The 23,779-nt window shown below is 42.0% G+C and overlaps 2 protein-coding genes across 4 annotated transcripts in view; one reads left to right on the top strand and one right to left on the bottom strand.

The window, feature by feature from the left end:
• The window catches only part of LOC109042662 (Dpr-interacting protein beta), a 404,914-nt gene that overhangs the window by 147,182 nt on the left and 233,953 nt on the right, over positions 1 to 23,779 (top strand). The gene's annotated exons all lie outside the window — the stretch shown is intronic.
• Positions 1 to 23,779, bottom strand: part of LOC109042661 (alkaline phosphatase) — a gene marked incomplete at its 5' end in the record, with an annotated part of 52,439 nt that overhangs the window by 3,938 nt on the left and 24,722 nt on the right. Inside the window, 5 exon segments of the mRNA XM_072301171.1 lie at positions 7,608 to 8,084; positions 10,159 to 10,363; positions 11,781 to 12,025; positions 16,098 to 16,221; positions 17,249 to 17,469. Coding sequence (XP_072157272.1) covers positions 7,608 to 8,084; positions 10,159 to 10,363; positions 11,781 to 12,025; positions 16,098 to 16,221; positions 17,249 to 17,469 — 1,272 coding nt within the window.

The following is a 23,779-nucleotide window of genomic DNA, read 5'->3' as shown; positions in this document are numbered from 1 at the left end:
TCTTTTATAGGTGTAAAAATCAACGACGGTAAGCTTGTTCATCAAGTTTTTTTTTAATTCTTGCATTTGAAATACGTGCACTGAGAAGACTATATTTGTCATCAGAAGGTATGAAAATTGGTATTTTATAATCGTTTTACCCAAATCACGGCCCATAATGATGTAGAAAAAACTCAGAAGTTAATCTTGTTAGCTTCCAAAGTGCACAAAATACTGCGGTAAATTAATAATATGCAGATTGTCGGCCCCAACGAAAAACAAGATCTCCTGCTGAGAACAACCAAGCCATGGCAAATATCAAAAAGGAAAGCGTGCACTTACGATCTGCCATCATGTAAAATGACTCGTCGATTTGTCGAAGTTACTTTGTATCCACAATCATTTCACCACAACCAAAGGCGGATTGGCCGCATGGGGTGGTAGAGCGATTGCCCCCTGAACGTTGACAGAAAAGGTCGAAAATTTTTCGGGGCCCCGTTCGGCACTCTTTAATGAAACTCGTAGGGGAGCTCATTAGAACCCCTTTTTGAATCTGAAGTTCCTCCCAATTTAAATTAACAAGAGTCGTATCGTCCCGTACTTGGCAGTCCTATCAAGAATATTCGGCACTCACACTAATTGAAATTTGAATTTTCACACTTTGGATGAATTTTTGCGTATATTGCACTTCTTCCCGATTCTTCTCAGTTTTTTCCCTCTATCTGACAATGATCATTTCGGCCCTCTCGCCATCTATTTGTACCCCTGACCTGCACTCGCACTCGTGAACTCGTACGAACGCGGTCTTTTTCAGAAAACACTAAACTTTTTCGGATACCCTTACAAAGCTAATTAACATTCACCGGTAACATCACTTGACCCAGTAGAGCTGGTTTTTGAAATTGACAGTTAAAGCGATAGACAAAGAGGATATACGGAGTACGGAGTGCTCCTGTTGGTTGAAATGGGTGGTTCCATTAGATTAAATGGACGTATTTTTATCAAACAGAACTATGTGCATTATGACGTGAGCTCTGTTATGCACAGATTCTAATGGGTCTCAGGGCTCATGTCTCAATGCACATAGTTCTATTTGACAGAAATACGTCCAAATGAGAATATGATGGACTAACCCAAAGGTTTTTCGTGGGTTGCCATTAGTTAGATCACCTATCTCCTTTGTCCATTTCAACCACCTGTTTCGACCAATAGGATCCCTCATAGCATTTCCAACGATCAGCCCGCAGACCTGCAATAACGTTAACACTAGCCGGGCCGAATTTACTTATTGCCGCCTATGGGCCGCCAGTATTTTGCCGCCCCTTCTCTCGTTTTGAAACATCGATACAAACCATCAAGTGAACGTGCACGGGGAGGAGGGGTGCATAAGACGCCTTTTCTCGCCGTGTTTGGCACATTTTTTGTGAAAGTCCTGTCAACGCTAGCAAAAGGTCACGGAGCTTTGCGCGAAAATTAAGTTCCGTAAACCTATCTCTGTGTGGACGAGGCCTTTCATTGAATAAGAAAAGAACGAAAAAATTATGAAAGAATAAACATGAAGTGGTTTACTGATTTTAATTTCCGACACCGCGCCACCGCACCGTGTTTGGCGCAATGCGTGAAGTATCCCGACAGTCTTGTAGGCGCTATGCGTTTCATGCTGACCGCACTGTTTTTGACGCAATGCGTGAAGTATTCATGGAGTCTTGTAGGCGCTAATTTGTGCTCCATTCTGATCGGTGCGCCGAGAGCTTCTCCTTTCCATCTCAAGTCCTCGTCATCATTGCTGTCTTCGCCGCGCCGCCCCAGGCCAACTTGCGTCCTTGGTTTCTCTCTCAACTAGACCAATGATAGGCGCTGTCTCTTGTATCACCGAAAGACGTACAATTTAGAAATGACTATACTTTAACTCTCAGGAAATGAGAGATTTTTCCGCCTTTTCTCGTTTGTAATTTTTTTTTTCTGAATCAGATTTTTTTCTTGATACCTACAGTTGAAAAATTACAACATTTGCCGCGGCCCATGTGGCCACCCCCTAAATCCGGCCCTGAACACTAGTCCAATATTTCCTCGCTTGGCTGACACATATACGCGTAACTGAACTTCTGGATGAACCCTGTCGTCCATACGGCTCACCGAATTTCACGGCTCATCTCGCTTTGCAGTTATACAGCCTTATGACAACCGGGCGACGATTTGGATTGCATTTTGCAAAAAGGAACCAGAAGCATTGCAATGTTGCTAAAATTCTGCAACTTCATCCTTTGCGATAAAAATATTGAAATCTTGAAAAAGTACGACATTTACACGGTAATTTTGTCTTAAACTTACAGTTTTTAGCGAGTAAAAAAGAAACTGTTTACAGATAATCCGATTTTTCTTCCAAGACAAAAGAGGTCGCACAATCTTAGCAACATTGCAATGCTCCTGGTTCCTTTTTGCAAAATGCAATCCATTTGTTAGTGTTATTACAAAATGGAGTTCCCCCAGTACATGCGAAGTGGTAATGGACATGCAAGCCGTGACCCACAGTAAGCGTAATCAAAAATGATGTTTTTACCCTGAGGCTAGGAGCCACCCAGTAGGAAGCGCATGCAGAGGATTCCGGCCAGCGGGAGGAGGGCGGCGGGGTGGAGGGCCGCGGCGGGTGCGGCGGCCCCTCTGGCGGAGTCGCGGCCGGGCCCCAAGTCGGCCGAGCGGCCCATGACCAACGGGATGAGGTTCTGCTCGAAGACGCCCGTCAGGAGGTGGGCCCACGGGCCCCGCGCGTACACGGCCACGTCGTCGCCGCCGTGGGTCTCCTGGTCCCGCGGGGCCAGGGCCGGGTAGCGGTACTCCACGTTCGTCCCTGCAAAGGATACCAGGTTAGTCCCTGCCACCGGACTTACGGCTAGACATGCAATGGTGAAGACATGCGGGGATATCGATAGTTGCGTGCAGTGTGGCAATCAATGGAGGGGTTTCCTCGAGATTGTAAAACGTGTATTTTACAGCTAAAATTATAAGGAACATATTTTTTTTTTGTTTTTTTTTTAAACCTAAAAGTATAAGGAAGTTAGATAAGCTTCCCTTTTACAGCTGTTTTATATGAAATGAGCAGACTGAAGAAGTATCACTCTACTTTTTTGACCAGTAAATTCCCAATTAAAACGTTTGTTGCGTATTCAGATGCATCGCGACCCTAGGGGCAATAATCAGTAAAGTATACAGAGTAGAGATATATGTAGAGGACAATATGCAAGGGAGATACGAGCAGTGGTTGGTGCAAGCATGCTAATTTTAGAAATCAAACTAACTACGTAGTGCAATGTAATTACCTTTCCGCACGTTTTAAATCACGACCTTCTAAAGGGCGCTATAGTGTTTCAATGAGGAAACTCAAAGGTTAGGCTTCGTCATGTTCCTAAAACGTGCAATTTGACCACCAACTTACGCTTTTATCTTTTCACTGTACAGCCTTTCGTCGCATAATTTCTTTTATAGCCTTTGAAACACCATTAAGGTTGTCCCGTAGGTTCAAGTTGTATCCGAGAAATTGTTTGGCTGATGCTATGATGTATTTTTGATCAAAAAGTTGTTTTATGCTAAGTCGCTTCAAATTCACTCTGAATTTCTGTGTATGTGTATCAGTTCATCGTAACTAAAAACAATTTTTATAACCAAACCATCAATTCGGATCTAAGTAGAACATCACTTCAAGTCTTACTCATGTACCTCAAAAGGCAAAGATAATCTAATAATGATTCGACTTCATATCCGCCAAGCGAAACTGGGGAAGGCATAACGGAATGATTACTTTCGGGATTCCCCTCACGGAAATCGCACGGTTTTATTGCCGCGGAGCATTCATCCAACTTTAACAAGATTGCGTGCTGAGCGAATCGGTTACATTTCACCCGTAGAATCTCATTTAAAACGGGCATGAAATGATGTTCGTAAGTTGATGTCTGGATTATCGTTTGCATGTCGTATGAAGTTCGAAGGAAGTCACCTGGTTATGCCCGATTAACAAGGGAAAAAGTAAATACCCCAGTTTAGTGCATGCATGCATGCTCGCTTGAATGATAAAAACGCAAGGCAAAGCGAGGAATAACGCGTATAGCGTATGCCTTCTGTTATTTAACTTAGGTTAGAGTAAATTTTACTTAAAGCTATTGGAAAGATTTGAAGGTCACATGAGAAAAACTTTAAAACACTCGTGGCTTAAATGAAGTGTAAATGGTATTTTGCCCCTTCCCCCTCCCCAGAATAAATGTCAGATAAAATCCCTGTTCTCTCGCCATTTTAACTGCGGAGACAGTAATTTCAGGTGTTATAAGCATGTTTCATTCCCTTCTGCATGCTGTTTTTTAGTAGGGAAGGTTTTTTTCCTATTCTGAATGAGATATTGAATCAAAGCAGAAACTTTGACTTGGAATATTCTTATTATCAATGGCTCCTTATTGTTTGCTAAGGTACCATGGGAGGTTTAAGGAAGCCCCTAACATAGTATCATCAAATATACATTTTGTTGTAAAATGTGATAACAATTCTGCGAGATAATTCTGGAAATGGACGCTCACAGAGGATTTTGATTATTCGTCCTCCCTATAATTACATATTACCGAAGAAACACATCCATGATTTTGTTAAATTTAAAGGTAAGCGCGAACCTACCTTCAATTTTCTCATAACGCGCGCAACATTTTCTTTTGTTTTACGTATTAATTTTAGCAATGTATTCTTTTCGGGATCGATGTGATCCTTTATAAGGATCCACTTCCAGAATTTCACTCGCAGACTTCTACTCGAAGCTCACTAATAGTGTATTTTTTATGATTCCATGTTCAAGGCTTCATTCACGGAGAAACAAGAGCACGGGGCTGTTGGATGATTTGGACATTTCCAATTTATCACTATAAATTTTCCAAACCCAAATGTTGTGGCACTATCCCAACTTAAGTTGTAGTACCACGACATTCAATTGGAAGTGTCCACACCATCCTCTAATTGTGATAGTACCACAATTTTAAAGAATAACCTCCACTACTTTTTATCCGTCTTCACTTGAAAAAGTCCTACAAGGCCGTTCTAGGAAAAGGCCGATTTAAAAAAGGACTACGAATACGGCCCTCTATGCATCAATCACGGAGGTGAAAGCGTCGCGCCACAAATGGCCTCCTCCAAGTATCATCGGCCCGCACGCAAGGGAAGGATATTTTCAACAAGTGCCAAGATCCTCATCGATACGGCGGTGTTTGTCAGGCACCTGTTGAATGTTTGCCCGCGCTTGTCTTATGAAATCGATGCGAAAGCCCGCAGGCTTATTGCCGAAGAAAAACACCAACTTCTCGCACTCTTCCGCTCTCGGCACTGCGCGGCGGGGGACGATCGGGATGTTTCAGCGTTTGGAGATGTTCTGTCGCGCGCGGAAACTTTTCTCGGGATGTTTGCAGGTGAATTATTCAGCTTCTCCTTCGGGGAGCGTTTATCCGCGCAATAAACCGACGAGCTTAGTGCTCAGCATTTCACTCTAAAAGGTCGTCAATCCGCCCCTTTATTCTTCGGATTATGATGTTATTTTTTGGCACTGAGTTGCTCCTGGAGTGAGCTCCCAGACACGGTATAAATAAAGCATCGCCCTTTATCGTTGTTTCCCAGTCGAAGGGACATAACTCTACGTCAACGTAGCTACATTTCCTTTCACAACTCTTAACTCCTGTTCAGTCGAACTAGTAGTCGCACTTTATTAATTGGTATAGCGTATGTTTCATCTCATAGAGTTGCCGCGTTGCCGTAAGTGTGTAACATCGGATCGCGTAGCTCCTGATCAAAGTGGAAACAGCCAATAAGGAGCAGAAAAGAGCCACACGCCAAAATTTGGAGAGAGAACATGGCAAATCCAAAGAGAGAGAGAGATTTTTGGTTGTCATGTCGAGGGGAAAAAATGGACGCAGGCATGTGCTACAGCTAGCGCATTTCTCACACAGATCGCTCCTGCTCCGCCAGCGCGAAATCAGTTTCGACGGCTGCCTGACCCCGCGAGTGGGCAAGGGCCAACGCATGTGCACCCTCCCGTATAGTGAGGCAGGGATGCACGTTGCCGAATATCTTGGATTCGAGGTTACATCACTGTCAACACCTCAGCATATTTTTCCCTTACATTTTTCGATTCCCATTTTTAACTCAAGTTTCAGTCAATCCAGTCCTCATTTTCAACTTTTTCACTTTATCCCTCTACAAATCTTTAATAATGTCCCATAAAATTAATTACTAGACTTGCAACTGATACCTACATAGATTATAGCCAACCAATCACGCGTAGCCTTGTTGTCTCACCACCCGTGACGTCAGCAAGACTATATAAGCGTGGGTTGCCTAAAAATCGAGGTCTTTTTACCATCTTACGACCCATGACCCACGTCTCTCTCTCAGGTCTTTTAACATCCTTATGACCCACGACCCGTGTATATCTCTCTCATCGGTTTTATTCCACCAATAGTGCAACTCCTTATTTCAACTTTGACGCTGTATAATTTAGTGACATTTAATTTGTGAAATCTGTGATATGTGCCTTCACCACGTCAATACAAGCTATTTCATCTGAACTCTCGTTTTATCTTTTAACGAACATTCCTTAGTCAGTTTGTCAATCCTGACTCAAAAAGATTGACTGGTGCCGAAATTCTTTAAACATTTTTTCAAGAACCCATATTAGTGAACGGATGCTTGATCACCATTTTTAAGCGCATCCAACATTCCAACAATCACTCACCGACATTACGGTTTAACCCTTCTGAGGCGTCTGTTCTCCTTTAAGTTATTTAATTGGACTTTGGCCTCTGAACCCGGATCAGTTTAATCTGCGGCTTAGGCACCCGACATTTTCGGCATCTGTGCCCGGAACCGACGAAGTGTATATGAATAGCCAGTAAGTAACGCTGCCCCATGTCTCATATAACGTATAGTTATATGAGACAAGGTTTATGCATGGTTTACGCAGTCTCGGGCGGTGACTCCAATGGTAACTCAGATGGGACAGGGAACTTAACCGGTGATTCAACTGGACTACTTCTACAAATTGGCGATTCGATTGAATACGCCTGCGACTCCAAAAAAAGCAAGGTGCTGCCAGATGTTGTTTCTGTCGAACAATTTTGTTGCTGCATAATTGCTGTGGACGGGTTTAAATTATTGGGAGGAGGTTCACACGATGGAAAGTTTTTCACCGCGTTGCTCAGGGTGGACGTAAAAGATTTTGTCTGGGCTATTAGGGAATGGCCGTGTTGAATGTGAGGTTCCAGCATAAGTACTATATCCTACCAATGAAAAAAAAGGGGAGAAGGTCGAATTTTAATTTTGATACATTAATCGCTATGATTGGAATACTTGCAACATAAGGCCGCTGAAGAAACCTGCTCCTTTTAAAAGGTGAATTGAAAAAGCATGATCTTATTGAATCAAAGAAAATTAGATTTTTTGTTTTTAAACTGAAAGGAACAGGGGACCACAGTCTGATATGTATCAACCCTAAGTCCACAATGAAACCTCAAATTTCCATCCTTAAAGTGACATCAGTTCCATTGATTTTCTCAAAGCCAACTAAATACAAGTGCATGGGTGTGGAAGTCAGAAGCTGGGGTACTCACTATCGGGGAGATCGTTGGCGAGGTCGAAGCGGGTGCAAGCGTCCTTGCCGTCGGCGTCCTTGACGAGGACCGCCTCCCGGTAGCCCATGCCGTTGGCGTAGCTGAGCGTGGCGTAGAGCTTGTTGTCGACGTCGGACTTCTCGGTGGCGGCGAGGATGTCGTTGCCGCGCGCCGGGTAGCCGCTCATGGACATGGTGTGCGCGTGGTCGGCCGTCACCACGATGAGCGTGTCCGACTCCTGCGTGAGCCGGACGGCCGTCTCCACGGCCTTGGACATCTCGTGGGCCTCGTCCAGAGCCATCTGGGCCCAGTTCTCGTGGTGGGCCTTGTCGATGAGCCCGCCCTCGACGAAGAGAAAGAACCCGTTCTTCTCCTTCTTGAGCAGCTTCACGGCCGCCTCCGTCATCTCGGCCAGCGTCGGCTCCGTCGTCGGGTCCGCCTCCAGGTGGTAACGCATGTGACTCGCTTCGAAAAGCCCTGCGCATCCAACATCGATAATAGATTATATAATTGTCAGCAATGAGAAGCAAAGGAAAATTGCGGAAGCAAAGATGAAAACTAACATAAAAAACAAATACAGGACGTTTCGAGGCCCACTTCGTCATTTACAGGAAAGTATATTAAAACTAGAATTAGAAAAATGTTGAAAGACCTCGGCGACCACATGGTGATGTGATTAAATTTCCGATTTAATATCCGTTTTTTAGCCGGAAATAAAACATGGCTCACAGCATACATAGTGATGTGATTTAATATCCAATTTTTTAGACGGAAATAAAAACATGGTACACAGCATACATGGTGATGTGATTAAATATCCGATTTAATGTCCATTTTTTTAGACGGAAATAAAACATGGTACACAGTGTAAAGGTCGACTTTTCCCGCTAGGGGAAAAGCCGCCTCTTGGGACCGGAGTCCCGAAGGGATGATGGGTGGGACATCAAAAAGAAAGAACAACGGAGTTAGGAGGAACCCTTCTAGCTTGTCCAACCTCCACGCGAGACTGCACAAGTCATAACACACTAAAAAACTAAGGAGAGAACGAAGATTCAGCCTCGAAGGGCGGATTTCAAAAAAACAACTTACATCTCACGACGCAGTCACGAAAGATCGAGGAACGGGAATGGCTGAAGGCCTGACTTGTGTTTTCGGGTTCCCCCGCCTGCGCGCTGTTGGCGGAGGAAACCGAAAACAGCAAGTTTCTAGATTCTGGCGGGAGGGCTATTGACTCTTTACAACAGCATATGGGCGAGGGTCCAAATTTCAAGGCAGCAACATTGGCTCATTCCTCACTCATTTATTCGGAGTAGATTCAAAAGTCGAATGCGATAATTATTGAATTATATTAATTTTAGACTTGTACTTCGGTCGTAATTTCGAACACGTGTTCCAATAACGCCTGTGCTGGGAGGTTGCCTCTATCCCTTCAATGAGGAACGTATTTCTTCGCGAAATCCACCGCATCTTCTATCCAATTTTACGAGATTATTACTATACAATATTGTATCTCATCTCATATATCTCATATAGTACAATTGTTAATACAGAAATGTATTAACAAATGTTAATACATTTCTGTATTGCTTCCTCTGTGTTAAGTGATTCACGAAAGCCGTACTGGCACATAGAGAATTTTATGCTTTCTTAAAAATCGAGAAATTTGCTTCACCACTATTTTCTCATATACCTTCGATAAGGGAGACACCTCAGTGGCACTTCGTTCACTACCTCCACACGTTCAGAAGTAAACGCACTAAAATATCTTGGACTCTACCTTGGTAATAAATTAAACATTGAAATGCATTGTGACGAAATAAGATCTAAAATAGCTTCGTCAATTTTTGTCCTAAGGATGTTAAGTAAATTCTGCGATAAAAAACTTCTTCTACTAGCCTATCACGCACTAGTCGAGTCTCGTATAAATTACTGTATCAATACTTGGTCATGCGCGTGTAATAAACAGATAGAGAAAATCTTTATTCTCCAAAAAAAAATCAATCAGAACCATTCTGAAACTGAAGCAAGACACATCATGCCGAGAACACTTCATAAAAAATGAGATATTAACATTACCAGCCAAAATAATTATGAGTCACCTTAAATTACTGGCTAAAAGGCTGAAGGGAGATAAGGCAGAGACACATGGGTATGGCACAAGATATCACCAACCAAGCATTTTATCAAAGAACGACGCATACCTCACAAAGGCATGGAAGTTCTTTGATGAATTGCCATACAAGAAAGCATATATAAACCAACATTCGGTAAGCTGGCCACAAGACATTTAATAGTAAAATGCTTCTACTCAGTCAATGAATTTTTGAATGTCCATGAATGAATAATTACCTTAAGACGAATTGTATGTAAATATGTTTATAGCAATATCTTTATTTAGAAAATGACGTTTTTGTGAAGCCAAATGTGCAAAAAGCAAAAGAGTAAATAAATAAATTCCAATAATCAGCCTGCTGGCCCTGGATATTACTTTCATCGTATATCGCCGAATCTTATGTGGTATCATGATGGTGCGTAGAGGGGTGCCGCTTACCTAATAAATAATCAGTCTCTAAAATATTAAGATCTAAAAGTTGTTGTCGGTTGAAGACGAACTGAGGTTTGCTTCCCCGCTCTGACTTATCCTGCTCCCACCTTCTGATGAGATTCTGATTGTCCAGTCTTTGACCGAGACCTTGACCCTCGGGATCTCTAACGGTGTTGGGTAGAAACTTTCGTCTTCCACCGCCCATGATGACCTGATCAAAACGGACAAAACAAAATTAATACATGACTAAAAGGAATCAGAAATAAACCTCGCCAACAAATTTCTTCAAACAAACGTAATTCGTACTCGAAAGGCCACGTATCGTGGTGCTTACCTGTTGTTTAGACCATTTCCAGAATAGAAAACAGATTCCACATAATCTAATATTTTTTTGCCTCTTGGGCCTAAAATGGATTGGCTTTGTTGGCCATTCCACCTTGTCAGCGGCTCTTTTAAGTTCGTCGTATTCGTTGTTATTCCGCGGCTTTATCAGGTCTTCTAAAGTCAGTCTTTCATTTTGATCTTCGAAACAGTCAGTGAGTTCTTATTATTTTGCCTCTTACGCAGAATTTATTGCTCGCGTTGAATCAACTCTAATTTATAATCATCCTGTTCTATCAGGATCCAGCTTTTGATCCGCACGCTACCTTTCCAGCGTCTTGTCCGTCAAGTTGCCAAGAAGCTACCCCGCAGGTCGCCTCGAAGACACCAACTTGTGTGCCATCCACGCAATGCGTGTCCTCGTCGTGCCTCAGCGCATTTGCCGTCCGGGCACAATATTAATAGGTGTTCCAACCAGAGAACGCGATTTTACACTTTGAGCCATAATCACTCGTATTTTTTTGCTGGAGGTGGGGCGTAAATGACGAGCTTTCCTATTGTTTCCAATTGTCTCTTAGTTTGGAATCCAAACATGAATAAATCTTTATGGTCAGGAAGACTGTCAATGGATTTGGATCCATGGACGACACTTTGACCCAATAGCTTATACAGTAAGAGAGAATCACCTTTTTCAATAAGTTTTTGAGCCATTAAAAAACCACTACAGTTACATCATCCTTGTTTAAGGGACGTTTCATACGCCTTTTCCGTGCCCTTTCTTAAATTCTCTTTTTGGTGAGGATACCAGCAGGGGAGCCTGTAACTTCATTATTTTCTGAAGATATTTGTTTTTTGTAAGGTCGTAAACCTCATCACCCGGAATGTTTTCACCTAATTTCTCATTACTGAAATTCGACATGGCTGCTGGAATAGGGTGGTGAAGCAGATTATCTTTCTTACACTTATGGCTGTGAGAAGGGAAATACTCCACTTCAGATGTAGTATACTGCATGCTTTTATTTAAGCTTCACCTTCCATATACACACAAAAAAAAATGAATACTCACATGCCATTTTCTGCAAAGACATTACTATGAAACATAAGTATCCAGTCACTAACTAAATATCCAGCTAACCATTTACAAGAAATAAGAAAAATAATTATCGAACGAGGAGTAACGGAAGTTTCACAGGGGTCTTAACTTGCCGTTTTATACCGAGTTTTGAAGGTCGCGTATTTACTAATATCTGGGTCAATACGACCGAAGTCAGGAGTACGAGGGTGAACGCTCGATGGCAGATACGCACCTTGATGTTCCTTCCGGGATCGTCGAGGATGAGCTGCTTGGCGATGTCGTGGCAGTCGACGCCCTTGACCTCGGTGTCGTTGGCGATGTCGAAGTCGGACTCCCAGTCCCGCTCGGAGGTGTGCGCGTAGGTCCCTGCAGGAGAGGCGTGCGTCACCCGGGTCGTCGTGATCACCCCGGTCGCCTTCCCGGCGTCCTGGGCCCATTTTAGGATCGAGGCCGTCCGGTTGGCAGCGTCCTTCGAACCTGCCCCACAGAATCGTAAACTCTATTAGTAAAATTTAATGTCTCATTCCCACATAAACCCTATATACCACGGCGTGCTGTTGTCGAAATTTAGCTTACTTAGATACATGTAGTAGCCATCTAGATGGTAAACGTTTGAGCTGAACGACTGAGCTGAGGAACCCAAGGAATCGGAGCCCCAGCTCCCTATTAGTTTAAAGGATCGGCGTCATCAGTTTGGACGTCAATTTGGTTGACACTTTGAGAACCTGCGCCGGAACGGCTGTTGTTTTGGTATATTTTAGGCTGACTAGATAGCTTTGACTGAAGTTCTTAAGTGCCTGTGGAGATGGTCTAGGTCCCAGCTGGTACAGCTTTTGCTGTTCATGTAAAGTCCAGTGACTAGATGAATTTTTACTTCCTATCCGTCTGAACACTTCAAATTGAAGTCAAACATAAAGATCCTCGTCGAAGAAATGAAATCCTGGTAAAGGCTCTGAATGACGCTATATTTCAGAGCACTAACTTGTTCGAAGGAGCTCAAACGGCGGAGACAGCTCGTGACCGATTTGTGGACAAAATTAGCAGTGTGGACGAAAAACTACCAACTTAGTTTTTCTTATCTACGTGCCCCCCAATGCTCCTCATATATTTTAATTTTCAGATTTTTATAAAGTCAGTTTAACTTAGAATTTTAAAAAGTCAGTATTATATAACATGCTGAAAATCCAGATTTGACAGCTCGTTTAAGGACTAGATTTAATTTATTTACATAATTGTATGATGCAAATTTTTACAGGAACTCCGTATCAACTTGAGAGAATAATTTACTTGTTTTAAATTAGCAAAAGAACCAGAATTTCAATCCAAGTAAAATTATTTGACTATTTGCCTAGGCATTCGACCAAATCCCTGATTTCACTAATTGCCTGCGACATAGTAACAGTAGCTTGCCGAGAGAAGTGCAATCTGTCCACTGCGAGACCTGCCATTTTCGGTTCTGGAGTACCCCATGTTGCACTTGTGCCCCTTGAATTTTTTTCCCAGGCGTGTGTGGCTCAATAGAATTGCCTTCTGTTTTGAAATAATGACACTCCTAATTTCTCGTCTAGGATGAAGTTGAGATCAAACTTGAAGTAATTTAAAGACATGGCAAAAATCCTGTGAGATAGTATCTGTGAAGGGAACTTTCGTTGAGGTTAAACTTAAAGTAATATAAAGGCATGGCAAAAATCCTGCGAGATACTATCTGTGAAGGGAGCTTTCTTGCATGTGAAACACACGGCATCCAATTGTTATCAAGGGGTATGCTCGTTTTAGATACTCCGCACAATGCGGAAGTCCCTAACCAATGCGCACGTATCAAGCGATGAATATGATGCGGAGGAGGTGCATCTGAATTGTCCAGTTTAGTGTTTGCGTCTTCAGCCGTGCTCAAAATGGCATATTTGACCTCAGTTTTCGTATGACATTCGCCGCTCTTACGTGAGGGCCGTGTTGATATCTCGCTTCACACTATGTTGAGTGGAAGGGGTGGGTACGTACAAGTAGAGCTTGGTAAATAGTCCCCCTAGATTGTTCTCAAAGCAAAGCCACCAGTCCTCAAGATGAATTTCAAAATGACCAAATCGCGTAAGGCCGCTCTGAGTGCCAAGTTTTTTCCGAAAATATTTTACTCCATTAAATACGTCGGAAGTGAATCCTTAAATCCCACTTTTTAAATCTTTTTCTGTTCATTTTCTCCTAACTTTGGGTCAAATTTTCTGGTTAAATCGTCTCTCTTCAAGCTGAGCTGTACGCCGTGTTCGTATATGTCTCTAATAATTAGGTTTTACAGCTCAGCTTTTTGAATGTAGGTGAAGTAAAAACACATTCTTTTCAAAACCTAAATCACATTCATCGATATTACATGCAGATGGAGTCTTTTCTCTGATTTTTATTCCGTTTTCAAATGTAGGTTTTTTGTAAGAATAAATTAAATGTATGGCCATTGACCGTCACTGTGATCTACAGCTTTTTTTTCTTTGCTGAGTAGACGCCAATATTCTTGACATTTGTAACCGGTCCAGATGAAGAAATCCGGTATAAACTGGACACGCATCAACTTTTCAGAGGAGTTCATTGGTCCGATCAACGCACAGTGGCTCACATTTTAATTCTAATTGATTTCTTTACGTATTTGAGCTTAAACCCCCCAGTAAAGACTCCAACCCCTATTATTATGAGAAACACTCAATACATTATACCTCCATGCCACTAACATTAGTACCGGCAAGCGATGATCGTGTCCTGGGTCGCTCGGTCCATTGCATCTCATGTACCTAGAGAAGGCATGATACATCTACCACTACACGGAAATAAAGGACCATAATCCCAAGTCTACTCCTAGCTGATTTTGGCGCCAGATATTATAGTAGTTGCTCCAGCCAGAGGTCCATAGAGGTATGGTTGGGACAGCCGAAAATGTGGTTGGATCAACTGGACTACATTTTGCAATTTGGAACTATAAATTTTAGCCGGGTTTAAAAACAACGTACACTGAAAAAAAAGTAGTTAGCGTTGAGAACTAATTTGGTAAGTTCTCGCCAAGTAGAATCAAAATTAGGCTTCAGAACTAATTTATTGTACTGAAGCACCAATCAATTCGCTTCATACGCTGACTTCACTTTACTAGAGCGCGAACCAGAATTGGAAAACAGCACTAGCTGTAAAATTAGCGCTGTGGTAAGACAAATTCACCTTCGGGTCAAACTAATTCGCCCTCAACGCTAACTGCCACATTGTCCGTTACATTGATTTAGTTTCGAAAAAGTGGCGTCTGTACAACAGCCTCAATCGCGTCAGCTCGTGAAAATCAATTAAAATGTGAAATTTCGGGCTCGTTTGACAATGTAAATACTCCCGGTATGATTTATAGTGTCCTCTCTTTCTTGAAAACGCTCGAAAGCAACATAAATAAACCTGTTAAGGTTAGAAATCGTCTGTTCGATTCAAAAAGTAAACAAGCATGATATTCGTTGGAGTCGTCAATCTTCTGTATTAAATTGCGATTAAAGCGTTCCGCGTTCAGTTTATATTTTACGAAAATCTGTGAACTTACTGCTTACTTCTATAGTTCGCGTTCTCCCGTAATTTCAAAAGAATATCTCAAGTGTTCGGACGAGATATGTTTATTCAGTGTGAACATTCGCTACCGTTTCATGTGTGAGTGTGTGTCTCTCTAAAGGATAATTCTGTCTACTTGCACGTACCTATGGGATATTCCTTTCCTCTGTCGTTCATTTGGAACCGGTCAGTTTATTTTTACCTCTCATCTTTTAAGAAATCTTATTTTCCTGAAAGTATTGTCCAGTTATCATTCGCTAAGCCGTTTTCTCCTCTCTCAGTTTTGAGGTTAGGTTGACCCAACCCTACCGAATGCGAATTAGAGTAGCGGAATTAGTTTCCAGCACTAATAGTGGTTAGTGTACAGAAACCAAAAATCATGTGTGTCCAAATCACACAATTTGAGTTAGTGTATAGAAACCATTTTTAGTCATCTGACGCTAACTCATTTTTTTCAGTGTATGTGCCATTAGTTTCCCTACACACACAAGTGTTTTTCCAGAAGAGCAGAATTTATAGTTCCAAATTTTAAAACGCAGTCCAACTATACATCTGGCTGGTTTAACTACTGTAATATATGACGCCCAAATCAGCTAGCAGTGTAACGTAGTTGGGATTGAGAATTTTTTTTTTTTTTCGCGTATGAAAAATTAATGATGTTTTTATTTTATTTTTCTACACGAAATTAGTCACTTCTAATCACCTTCTTAATTGATGTACTTTTTCTAGTCCCTAAAATCATGAAAGAAATGTATCGACTCGTTTTGATATTAGATGACCCTAAAATGACCATTAACACCACTTTCATTAATCGGTTCTCACTCAACACGAGCCTTGAACTTCGGATATCGGAATCTTCGGATACTTTTTCATCCATCAGAAAGTAATTTTGTCATCTCATGATCTTTCCCCTCCTCTGCTGAGCATATGTTTCTTTTGTCCTGTTTCTGTACCACTGTGTGCTGTAAGAGGTGAAATCATGACCTACCGGCACAGTCTTTTCGTTTAACTTTTGCATTGACCCCGATGGTTGCGTAGTTATTCTTGACTCCATTGAGGTACGCTGTCGCCGTGCAAGCCGAGTCAGCTACTTGCTTGTCCACACAGTATGTCTGTAACATCAATCGTATCGCGGTCATTGATAAAGCGCCTAAAATCAAGGAGTGATACCTTAAATACCTACAAAAATAAATGGCGATTGCTCGCCGTGTTGTTTCGTGAAAAATCCCCCTTGATACTCAAATTCCGCGGGCCAAACAAGAACCTCCCCAAAACTTGCTCCTTTTATTTGGGAATTCTATACAGTCTTTTTTAAAATTTTTAGTTTGAGGTAAAAGAGTCATGGCAGTGGGCAATTGAAAGTTCAAACTTACATGAAGTGCTTGATCAACTTTTTTTTCACCAAAAAGAAGAAAAAAAAAAAAGTTTCCCAAATTTGCTTTTTGAATTAAATTGCTTTTCCCTTTAACTTCTGCTGATTCATCTGCGGCTTGATCATCTTTTCAATGAGGAAATTAATGGATTAATTATGGAATTTATTTAGTATCTCTTATTGCATCAAAGGAGTTTGAAGGGGCATGCTGGTAGATGCTGTTTTTAAAGGTGTTAAAATGAATCCATATGCACCTCAACCCCAAAGGACCACCTTTCGTGCCGTAGGAAAAATTATATCACAAGATATGACATTTTACAGTCAAACAAAACTTACTTGTGCGAGCACACTAAAAGTAACACAAGCACACGAAACAAGTGAGGAGAAAAACTCCTTGCTATTTTGGGAGATTTTATAGATAATTATGAAGATGCAACATTTTTACTTTACTGTAATCACGCTGGTTCATTTTCGCTGAATGCGATCCAAGTATAGTAGGTTCGGTAGTATAGTTACCGAAATCGTCGCTCCTCAGACGTGAGGACGCTTCTCAATTTTCATGTGAGCCCTGTTCTTCGTTTATCCTTTTGCTTCCAGGGCTCATGCAGATTTGAGATACGTTCTCACATCAGAAGAGCGGCGAAATGTGCCGATACGTTCGGTCCATTTTTTTTTCTCTTTCTTTTTTTTCGTGTAATGTAATCAAAGGATTCTACAACAGATTGAAATTCCCCCCATGGGAGGGGGGATTAACGTTGACTTGTTACCTTGGCGAGTCCCAAGTAGGGGAAGCGCTCCCAGGCGAGGGACGAGCTCTCGCCCTTCTTTTTGGCCAGCTGGCCGGCGTAGATGCGGGCCGCCGTCACGGTCGGAACGGACATGCCGTCCCCGAGGAACATGATGACGTTCTTGGCCGTCCCCCTGATCGGGTCCGTGTCCAGCTTCTGCTGCATCGCCGCCAGCGCCGAGTCCAGCCAGTATTGGTTGTCTGAAATCACAACGACAGTCCATTTAAATCTGAGAACCGAGCCACGTGTATTCGAGCTTTGAAAAAACCTGAAAGCAATACGAGTCTAAGTGGGTAGATGTGCGCCCAGACGCGGGAGGGTTGATATACCGAAAACACCGGTATCTCAGGTGACTAACACTTGATTTTCAGCTCGTGTGTCCGTTGATACAAATTTTATATGTTCGACGTTCTGTTATAGTGGGGAATGGAAGAAGAGAAATGTTAAAATTTAATTGGAAAAAATCGTTGGCAAAGCATCTGACTCATCCCACAGGCTACATTTCAGGTTTATTCTACCTAAATACGAGCCAAGTGTATTCGAGCTTTGAAAGAAACCTGAGAGCAATACTTGTCTAAGTTGGTAGATGTGCGCCCAGACGCAGGAGGGTCGATTTACCGAAAACACCGGTATTTCAGGTGACTAACACTTTATTTTCAGCTCGCGTGTTCGTTGATACTAATTTTACAGGTTCAACGCTCTGTTATTTTGGGAAATGGAAGAAGAAAAATGTTAAAATTTAATGAGAAAAAATGGTTGGCAAAGTATCTGAATTGTCCCACAGGCTATACATTTCAGGTTTTTTCGACCTAAATACGAGAACGGAGCCACTCGTAGCTTTGGAAAATCGCGTAATGGTTCCAAGCAGGAAGACGGAAAACGGATCTGAAGCGTTGAAATACCAGAAATGGCGTTATTTCAGTTAAATAATACTTCATTTTTTTCATGCGTTTATTGACACTAATGTTGCATGTTTTCCGTCTAGCGTTTGCGTTCATCGTTTAAAACAGAAATCACAGTAGTAGGCCGTACTGCTGTCCAAATATTACGAAGTGAAGGTGCAACAGTTTCAATCATAGATGTGCTAGGAACCAGAGGGGCAAGAACTCTCAATTTCCTGCCTAGTTGATCCCAGTTAACGCATACTCTTGGGTGTGTATTCTTGTCACGACTGCTGGAAACTAAAGCCTTAACGTCCATCTTGACAACGCGAACATTTCTTAAGAACTTACTTCCTGAAAATTAACCTACCAGAACAACCCATTTGTAATAACCTATTCTGGAACTTAGAGGCACTCTAATGATAAATCATCAACAATTTGAAACTACTCGCCTTTTTCAGTATTGCTCTTTTTACATACGCATATTCAAGAAATCGTCTTTCGAATTTGCTCTGAAAAATATTCAGAAACGTTCGAATCTACGTCGAAAGCGGAAACTCACCCCAAGCTCCGCCACCCCGCGGAAATGACAAAAAAGCGGACTTAATTATTCGTTTTACGAGGCGTTTGAAAGTTTGATTTTCATTAATCCGAAGTCGCGAACGGCCGAGATGAAATTTACTCCGATCGGGAATTTAATGGCTCGTAAAGCCTAGGAATAATTATTTTGCCCGCCCGAATCGGGGAGTCGCGTCGCTCGCTCCCGTTTCAATTTTCAGCGGGGGCAGCGGCCTGCCGGGATGCACCCGCGCGAAAATCGTCAAGTTCCCTGCCGTGTTAACGATAAACATCGTATACGAACTTTCATATGTTGCCAAATTTCTTCCGACGAAGTTCAAATTTTTGACAAATTATTGTTAGTTTTTTAACCTCTAAAGTCAGAATTTTATTCGTCCTGGGGATCCTCACTTAATATGAAAAATATTATTCTCAACGAAGGCAAATCGAGTCAGTTAACTCGTAGGTAGAAGTAAACGAGGCCTCACGTCTAGGCTGTATCAGCTATCAAGTCAAGGCAGTTTGAGGCTAAGTTCAAGTCGATCAAAATCGGAATTTTTGTTGCTTTCGACTAGATTTTACTATTCTCATGAGAACTGATTAACTTGCTTCAAGCTACGAGTCATCTGAGTAGATTAGCATGCAATAAGAAGCAGAATAATGTATTCAATAGTAGGTGAGGCCTTCAGACCGGACAGAATTCTGATGATTTTAGATGACAAAAAACTCACATTAATTTTTCGCAAATTTGTATCAGTGCACTATTGTATGAGGGAACAACGTAGTTTGTGCCTCCGCACCTTGCAAAATTTCTTTTGATAAAAATTGTATTCCCGGTAGAAACCATGAATAGACGTGCAATATTTGCTTACTGTTCTTCAGCAATTTTACAGCCTTTTACAGGGGATGTCCCAAAAGTACTGCAGGTTCTTTTTTTCGACTGATTTTTTCTTTAAAACTGCAAGGATATGCAGGTCATTTGTTATCTAAGAACATATGGCAACATTCTTGCACATCGCTCTTTCTCAACACAGCAGCTTTGCCCGTCTTTTTTCTCTCTTTTTTTTTTGGAACGGAATTTGTTTTTGAAAATTGCATGGAAAAACAAACATTTTATCCAGGAACATAAGGCAACATCTGAATACCTGTATGTCGTTTTTTCTCAACACAGCAGCTCTGTCTGCCGGGCTCTCCATGTAGCTTTCCGGGCCAGTCCAAGTTGTGCCGTTGGCGCTTCAATTACTTGTTTAAAACGGTGTCGTAATCTCACCGGGTAACGACTCCTTAAGCGACATTTTTACGGGGTCGCATAAACTCCCTGGTTATTGAAATTACTGAGTCTCAGCTTTAATTGTTCCGAGGGCAGTTTTTCCAGCAGCCGGATCAGCCCTTTGTCATACATGATGTTAATCACTCACTTTTTGTTTTTATTGTCCTTTTTTACTACTAAGTACTACTAATAATTTGAGGACCCTGTCTTCCGTCTCCTGTGACATCATTTTCAGGTTTATCTGGTAGCTCAAAGCCGAGAAAACTTCTCCTTTTACATCATCGATCATTGGTTGGGCCGGATGCCGGATAAGGATTGACATTATAAACCGAAGTTGTGATTACTAGATAGAGAGAAGAGGATGCTTGTCTCATGGAGCTGTATTGTTCCAACAATATACGGGTTAGAGACCAGGCATATGAAATTCCATGTTTTACACACAAATTACACCATAGGTTTTGTGCGCGCGCCGAAGCGATTCGCTAGGTAATGGCCTAGTTACACGCTCAAATTTCTGTCAAATCCCGATCAAAATGATGACAAATATGGCAACCAAGATTAGACCCGAAACGCGTGTGCAGTTGCCTTCCTAAATAGTCGTAACTAGTGTTGCACTAAACAGCGTATCTCTTTGGGGAATATTGTGCTCGAACGAGCTTTTTCCCTCTGTATTGAGATTTCTAGTTTTCTGTACTTTAACGCACGTTGAGTACATTTCTAACCGTCACCATATTAGTTTGGGAACATGTATGTAAGGATACAACATCACCTTCAGTATTCTCAACCTCTAGCATTTTCCTCCCGTCGTTGTAAGGTCCATTTAGACCCAAAGATCCCTCCAGACATTGCGCACCGTGCGTTCAAGACGCTCTGATCGGAAGCGAAGCGGAGCCCGGGAAGTCGATTTCGAGTCGTTGCAAGTCAAATTCGCGAGTCAATTCGCGGCCTCTCGAAACTACAGCCGGCGGCTGCTTTGCAGCGACGCTTAGCTAAGAGCGAGCGCGAAACGAACACTTCGGTTAGGCAGAAGTGATTTTGGTTGTAAGTGTCGTTAGAACAAATACTGCTCGACCCCCTTCTCCGAGTCGGGGAAAGGGGTTGCGAGCGTCAAGTCACCCTAGTCTACATCGGCGTGTACCCCCGCTTTCACAGTCCCGGCGTCTAAATGCGATTACTCCTCGCGCTTGTGTCCTGAACTCGAGGCAACTTCAATTGATCGGAGTATTTTAATTCCACCCGCGGAGATACTTCGGAAGCTAGACTTTCGGCCGAGTGAAAGTACCCCTTGTTTTTCGACCTCAGGCAGCTTGTAAATCATCCGGAGAACAGGTGCTCACCACATTTAACTATATTCTTATACTCGTTTGGTTTATCTTGAAGATTATTATTTTTTTTTTTTTCGAATATTGTAGTGTATAAATTTTCGGTCCAGAGACTTTGAACACGTTCTTACTCATTTTTATTCAAAATTATTTTTGATTAGGACGTATTGCAGCATATTTTGAGCACATATTTTCTCGAATTTTAAAAATAAGAGACGCGGCTTGATGACAGAACAGAGATACACTGGGGATAAAAACACATTGGATGTAGAGTCCAGACTCTTAAAAATATCGACAAGAAATAGTACTCTTGATTCAATCAGAATCTAACTTAAATGAAGAACCAAGCCTTTTAATTTAAGCGGAATTCCTTTTGATTCAAGCAAAAATCCGATTGATACAAGAGTATTTTTTTTTCTTAATTTTTTCTAGAGTCTGGACTCGAGATCCAATGTGTTTTTTTTTTTTTCAGTGTACAATTTGACGGTGAAACTGCTGTAATGCGTACCTCAGTTGCGGTGTTCCATAATCTCCGTTTCTATTTCATGTTCTTAAAGGAGACCAAATCAAGAACATTGCTTGACATTTTCGCTTAAAATCCTTTATTAAGAGGGGAAAAATCATTGTAATTTTGAAAAATGACCTTTATTTTTTTCTAATGTAGAAAATAAAGTGTGACAGGAATTCCGCAACGCCGCAAGCGTAGATATGCAGCTCTACAGTTTCGTCATCGAGTTATTCGTGTTTGATGGATGACCGTTTTGCATCTGCAAAATTGAAGGCTCAAAAATTTAAAAGAAGAGGACAGATTACGTCACTCCTATCTCCAGCTGTATTGCGGATGTAGCCTTAGAAGCACTACTACAAATAAGACAAACGGAAGTAACGCAACGTGATAGTAGTGCGAAGGAAAGGTCGCGCACTGATGACGGCGCAAAGATACAACTATTCTTGCTTCATGGATGCCCGTGTTACGTCTACAAAATTGAAGGTGCGATGGCGCGAGGCGTCAACTACCAATGCTCCGGTTGCTCCGCCCTAGGCTACCAATGAGGTGCCCCTCAGGTTTGAGGGAAAAATTAATAAACCCGACCCAAAGACGTGTCCTCTATCTTCGGCTGCGTTGAGACTCGATTTTTTCTTTTCTTTACCGTTACCATGTTTTAGTGCACGGTAAAAAGAGGAAGAGCGTAAGTCTCAACTTGGACATTTCCAATTACTTGTGTTAATGCCCCAATAAATGAGGGTACTAACCAAAATGTTGCAGTTCTACCCAAATTAATTGAACAACGTCCATTTCATCCAACAGATTGGAGTAGCACCATCATTTAGAGGATATCCACCAGTAATTTTTTCTCCGTGTGCTGAGCCAGTAAGAAAATTTCTGTGATTTTTTATCAGCATTAAGAATATTTCCGTGATTATTTTCTGCATTGATACCAAATCGAAAGTTGTGAGAAGAAACCGGTTTTCCCTATTACATTGTAAATTTTAGCCATAATCGATGTAAAATGAAACAAAAAAATCCGTCGAGTAGTACATTGTCCACCCCTCGCCAGTCCGGGACGAGATATAAAACAACTGCAGTTATGCGCTGTTTTGCCCCGGAAAAAGGGGCCGGTGACATCACCTGAACGTATTAACACATCCCTCCCGAGTGACATCCGCATTACGGGCACCCCTGATTCGCCTAAATTCCGTCACTTTTTTCCGTCGCCGTAATAACCATGACCATTTGACGGGACTAACGAACCGCCGTAAAACTAAATGCGCGCCCGGCCCGGTCCGAAGTGCAACCATCATCCGTGTTGCGAGACTGAGCGGAAACTGCCGACATTCGACGTGTCGACCGAAATAGATTATTTAGGATCTAATTCCTCCCCTTAGGATCTCAAACTGGTTGTTCCAGCCCAAGGCCAAATATCCACACCGTTCGGGGCACCTTTCACGAGCCAAATGAAAAGACATTTTTACTCCCAGGATCTTTAAGAAGGTCCTCATAATGGATCAGTTGCGTTTGTCTCGGAAACGGGGTTTACGTTCGCTTTTAAATTAGCTGTAAATAATACGATGCGCCTGAACAGCAACTATTCATGTTTAATTTTTACAGAGATCTAGCGCTTTGAAAAGTCAGGATTTTTACGACATCTACCGCGGTAGTGACACTCGAGTTTCACGTCGAGGAACCAGTGCAAATGTGTTTTCCTATGACTGATGAAAGCACGGTGGAAGAAACCAAGGGTTTTATGTCCGCGGTGGATAACGTCATAAACCGACTTTTTCAAAACGCCATATCAGTTCATATTCAACTTGGAAAGTTCCTTTTTGCACGAATCGTAATATTTTTAGCTGATTTCCAAGAATTCAGTACCAGAAAACGATTCTGTGACCAGCGCAACTGACCCATTCAAGACGAACATACTTTTAAGAATTCTTTCCCTGCACCCTCCTCTTCTAAAAAAGCCATTTCTGTCTCTCA

This window comes from Bemisia tabaci, chromosome 6, assembly GCF_918797505.1.
Source record: "Bemisia tabaci chromosome 6, PGI_BMITA_v3".
NCBI classification, from domain to species: Eukaryota; Metazoa; Arthropoda; class Insecta; order Hemiptera; family Aleyrodidae; genus Bemisia; species Bemisia tabaci.
The sequence above is the reverse complement of the archived record's forward strand: the minus strand, read 5'-3'. Positions and strand labels throughout refer to the sequence as shown.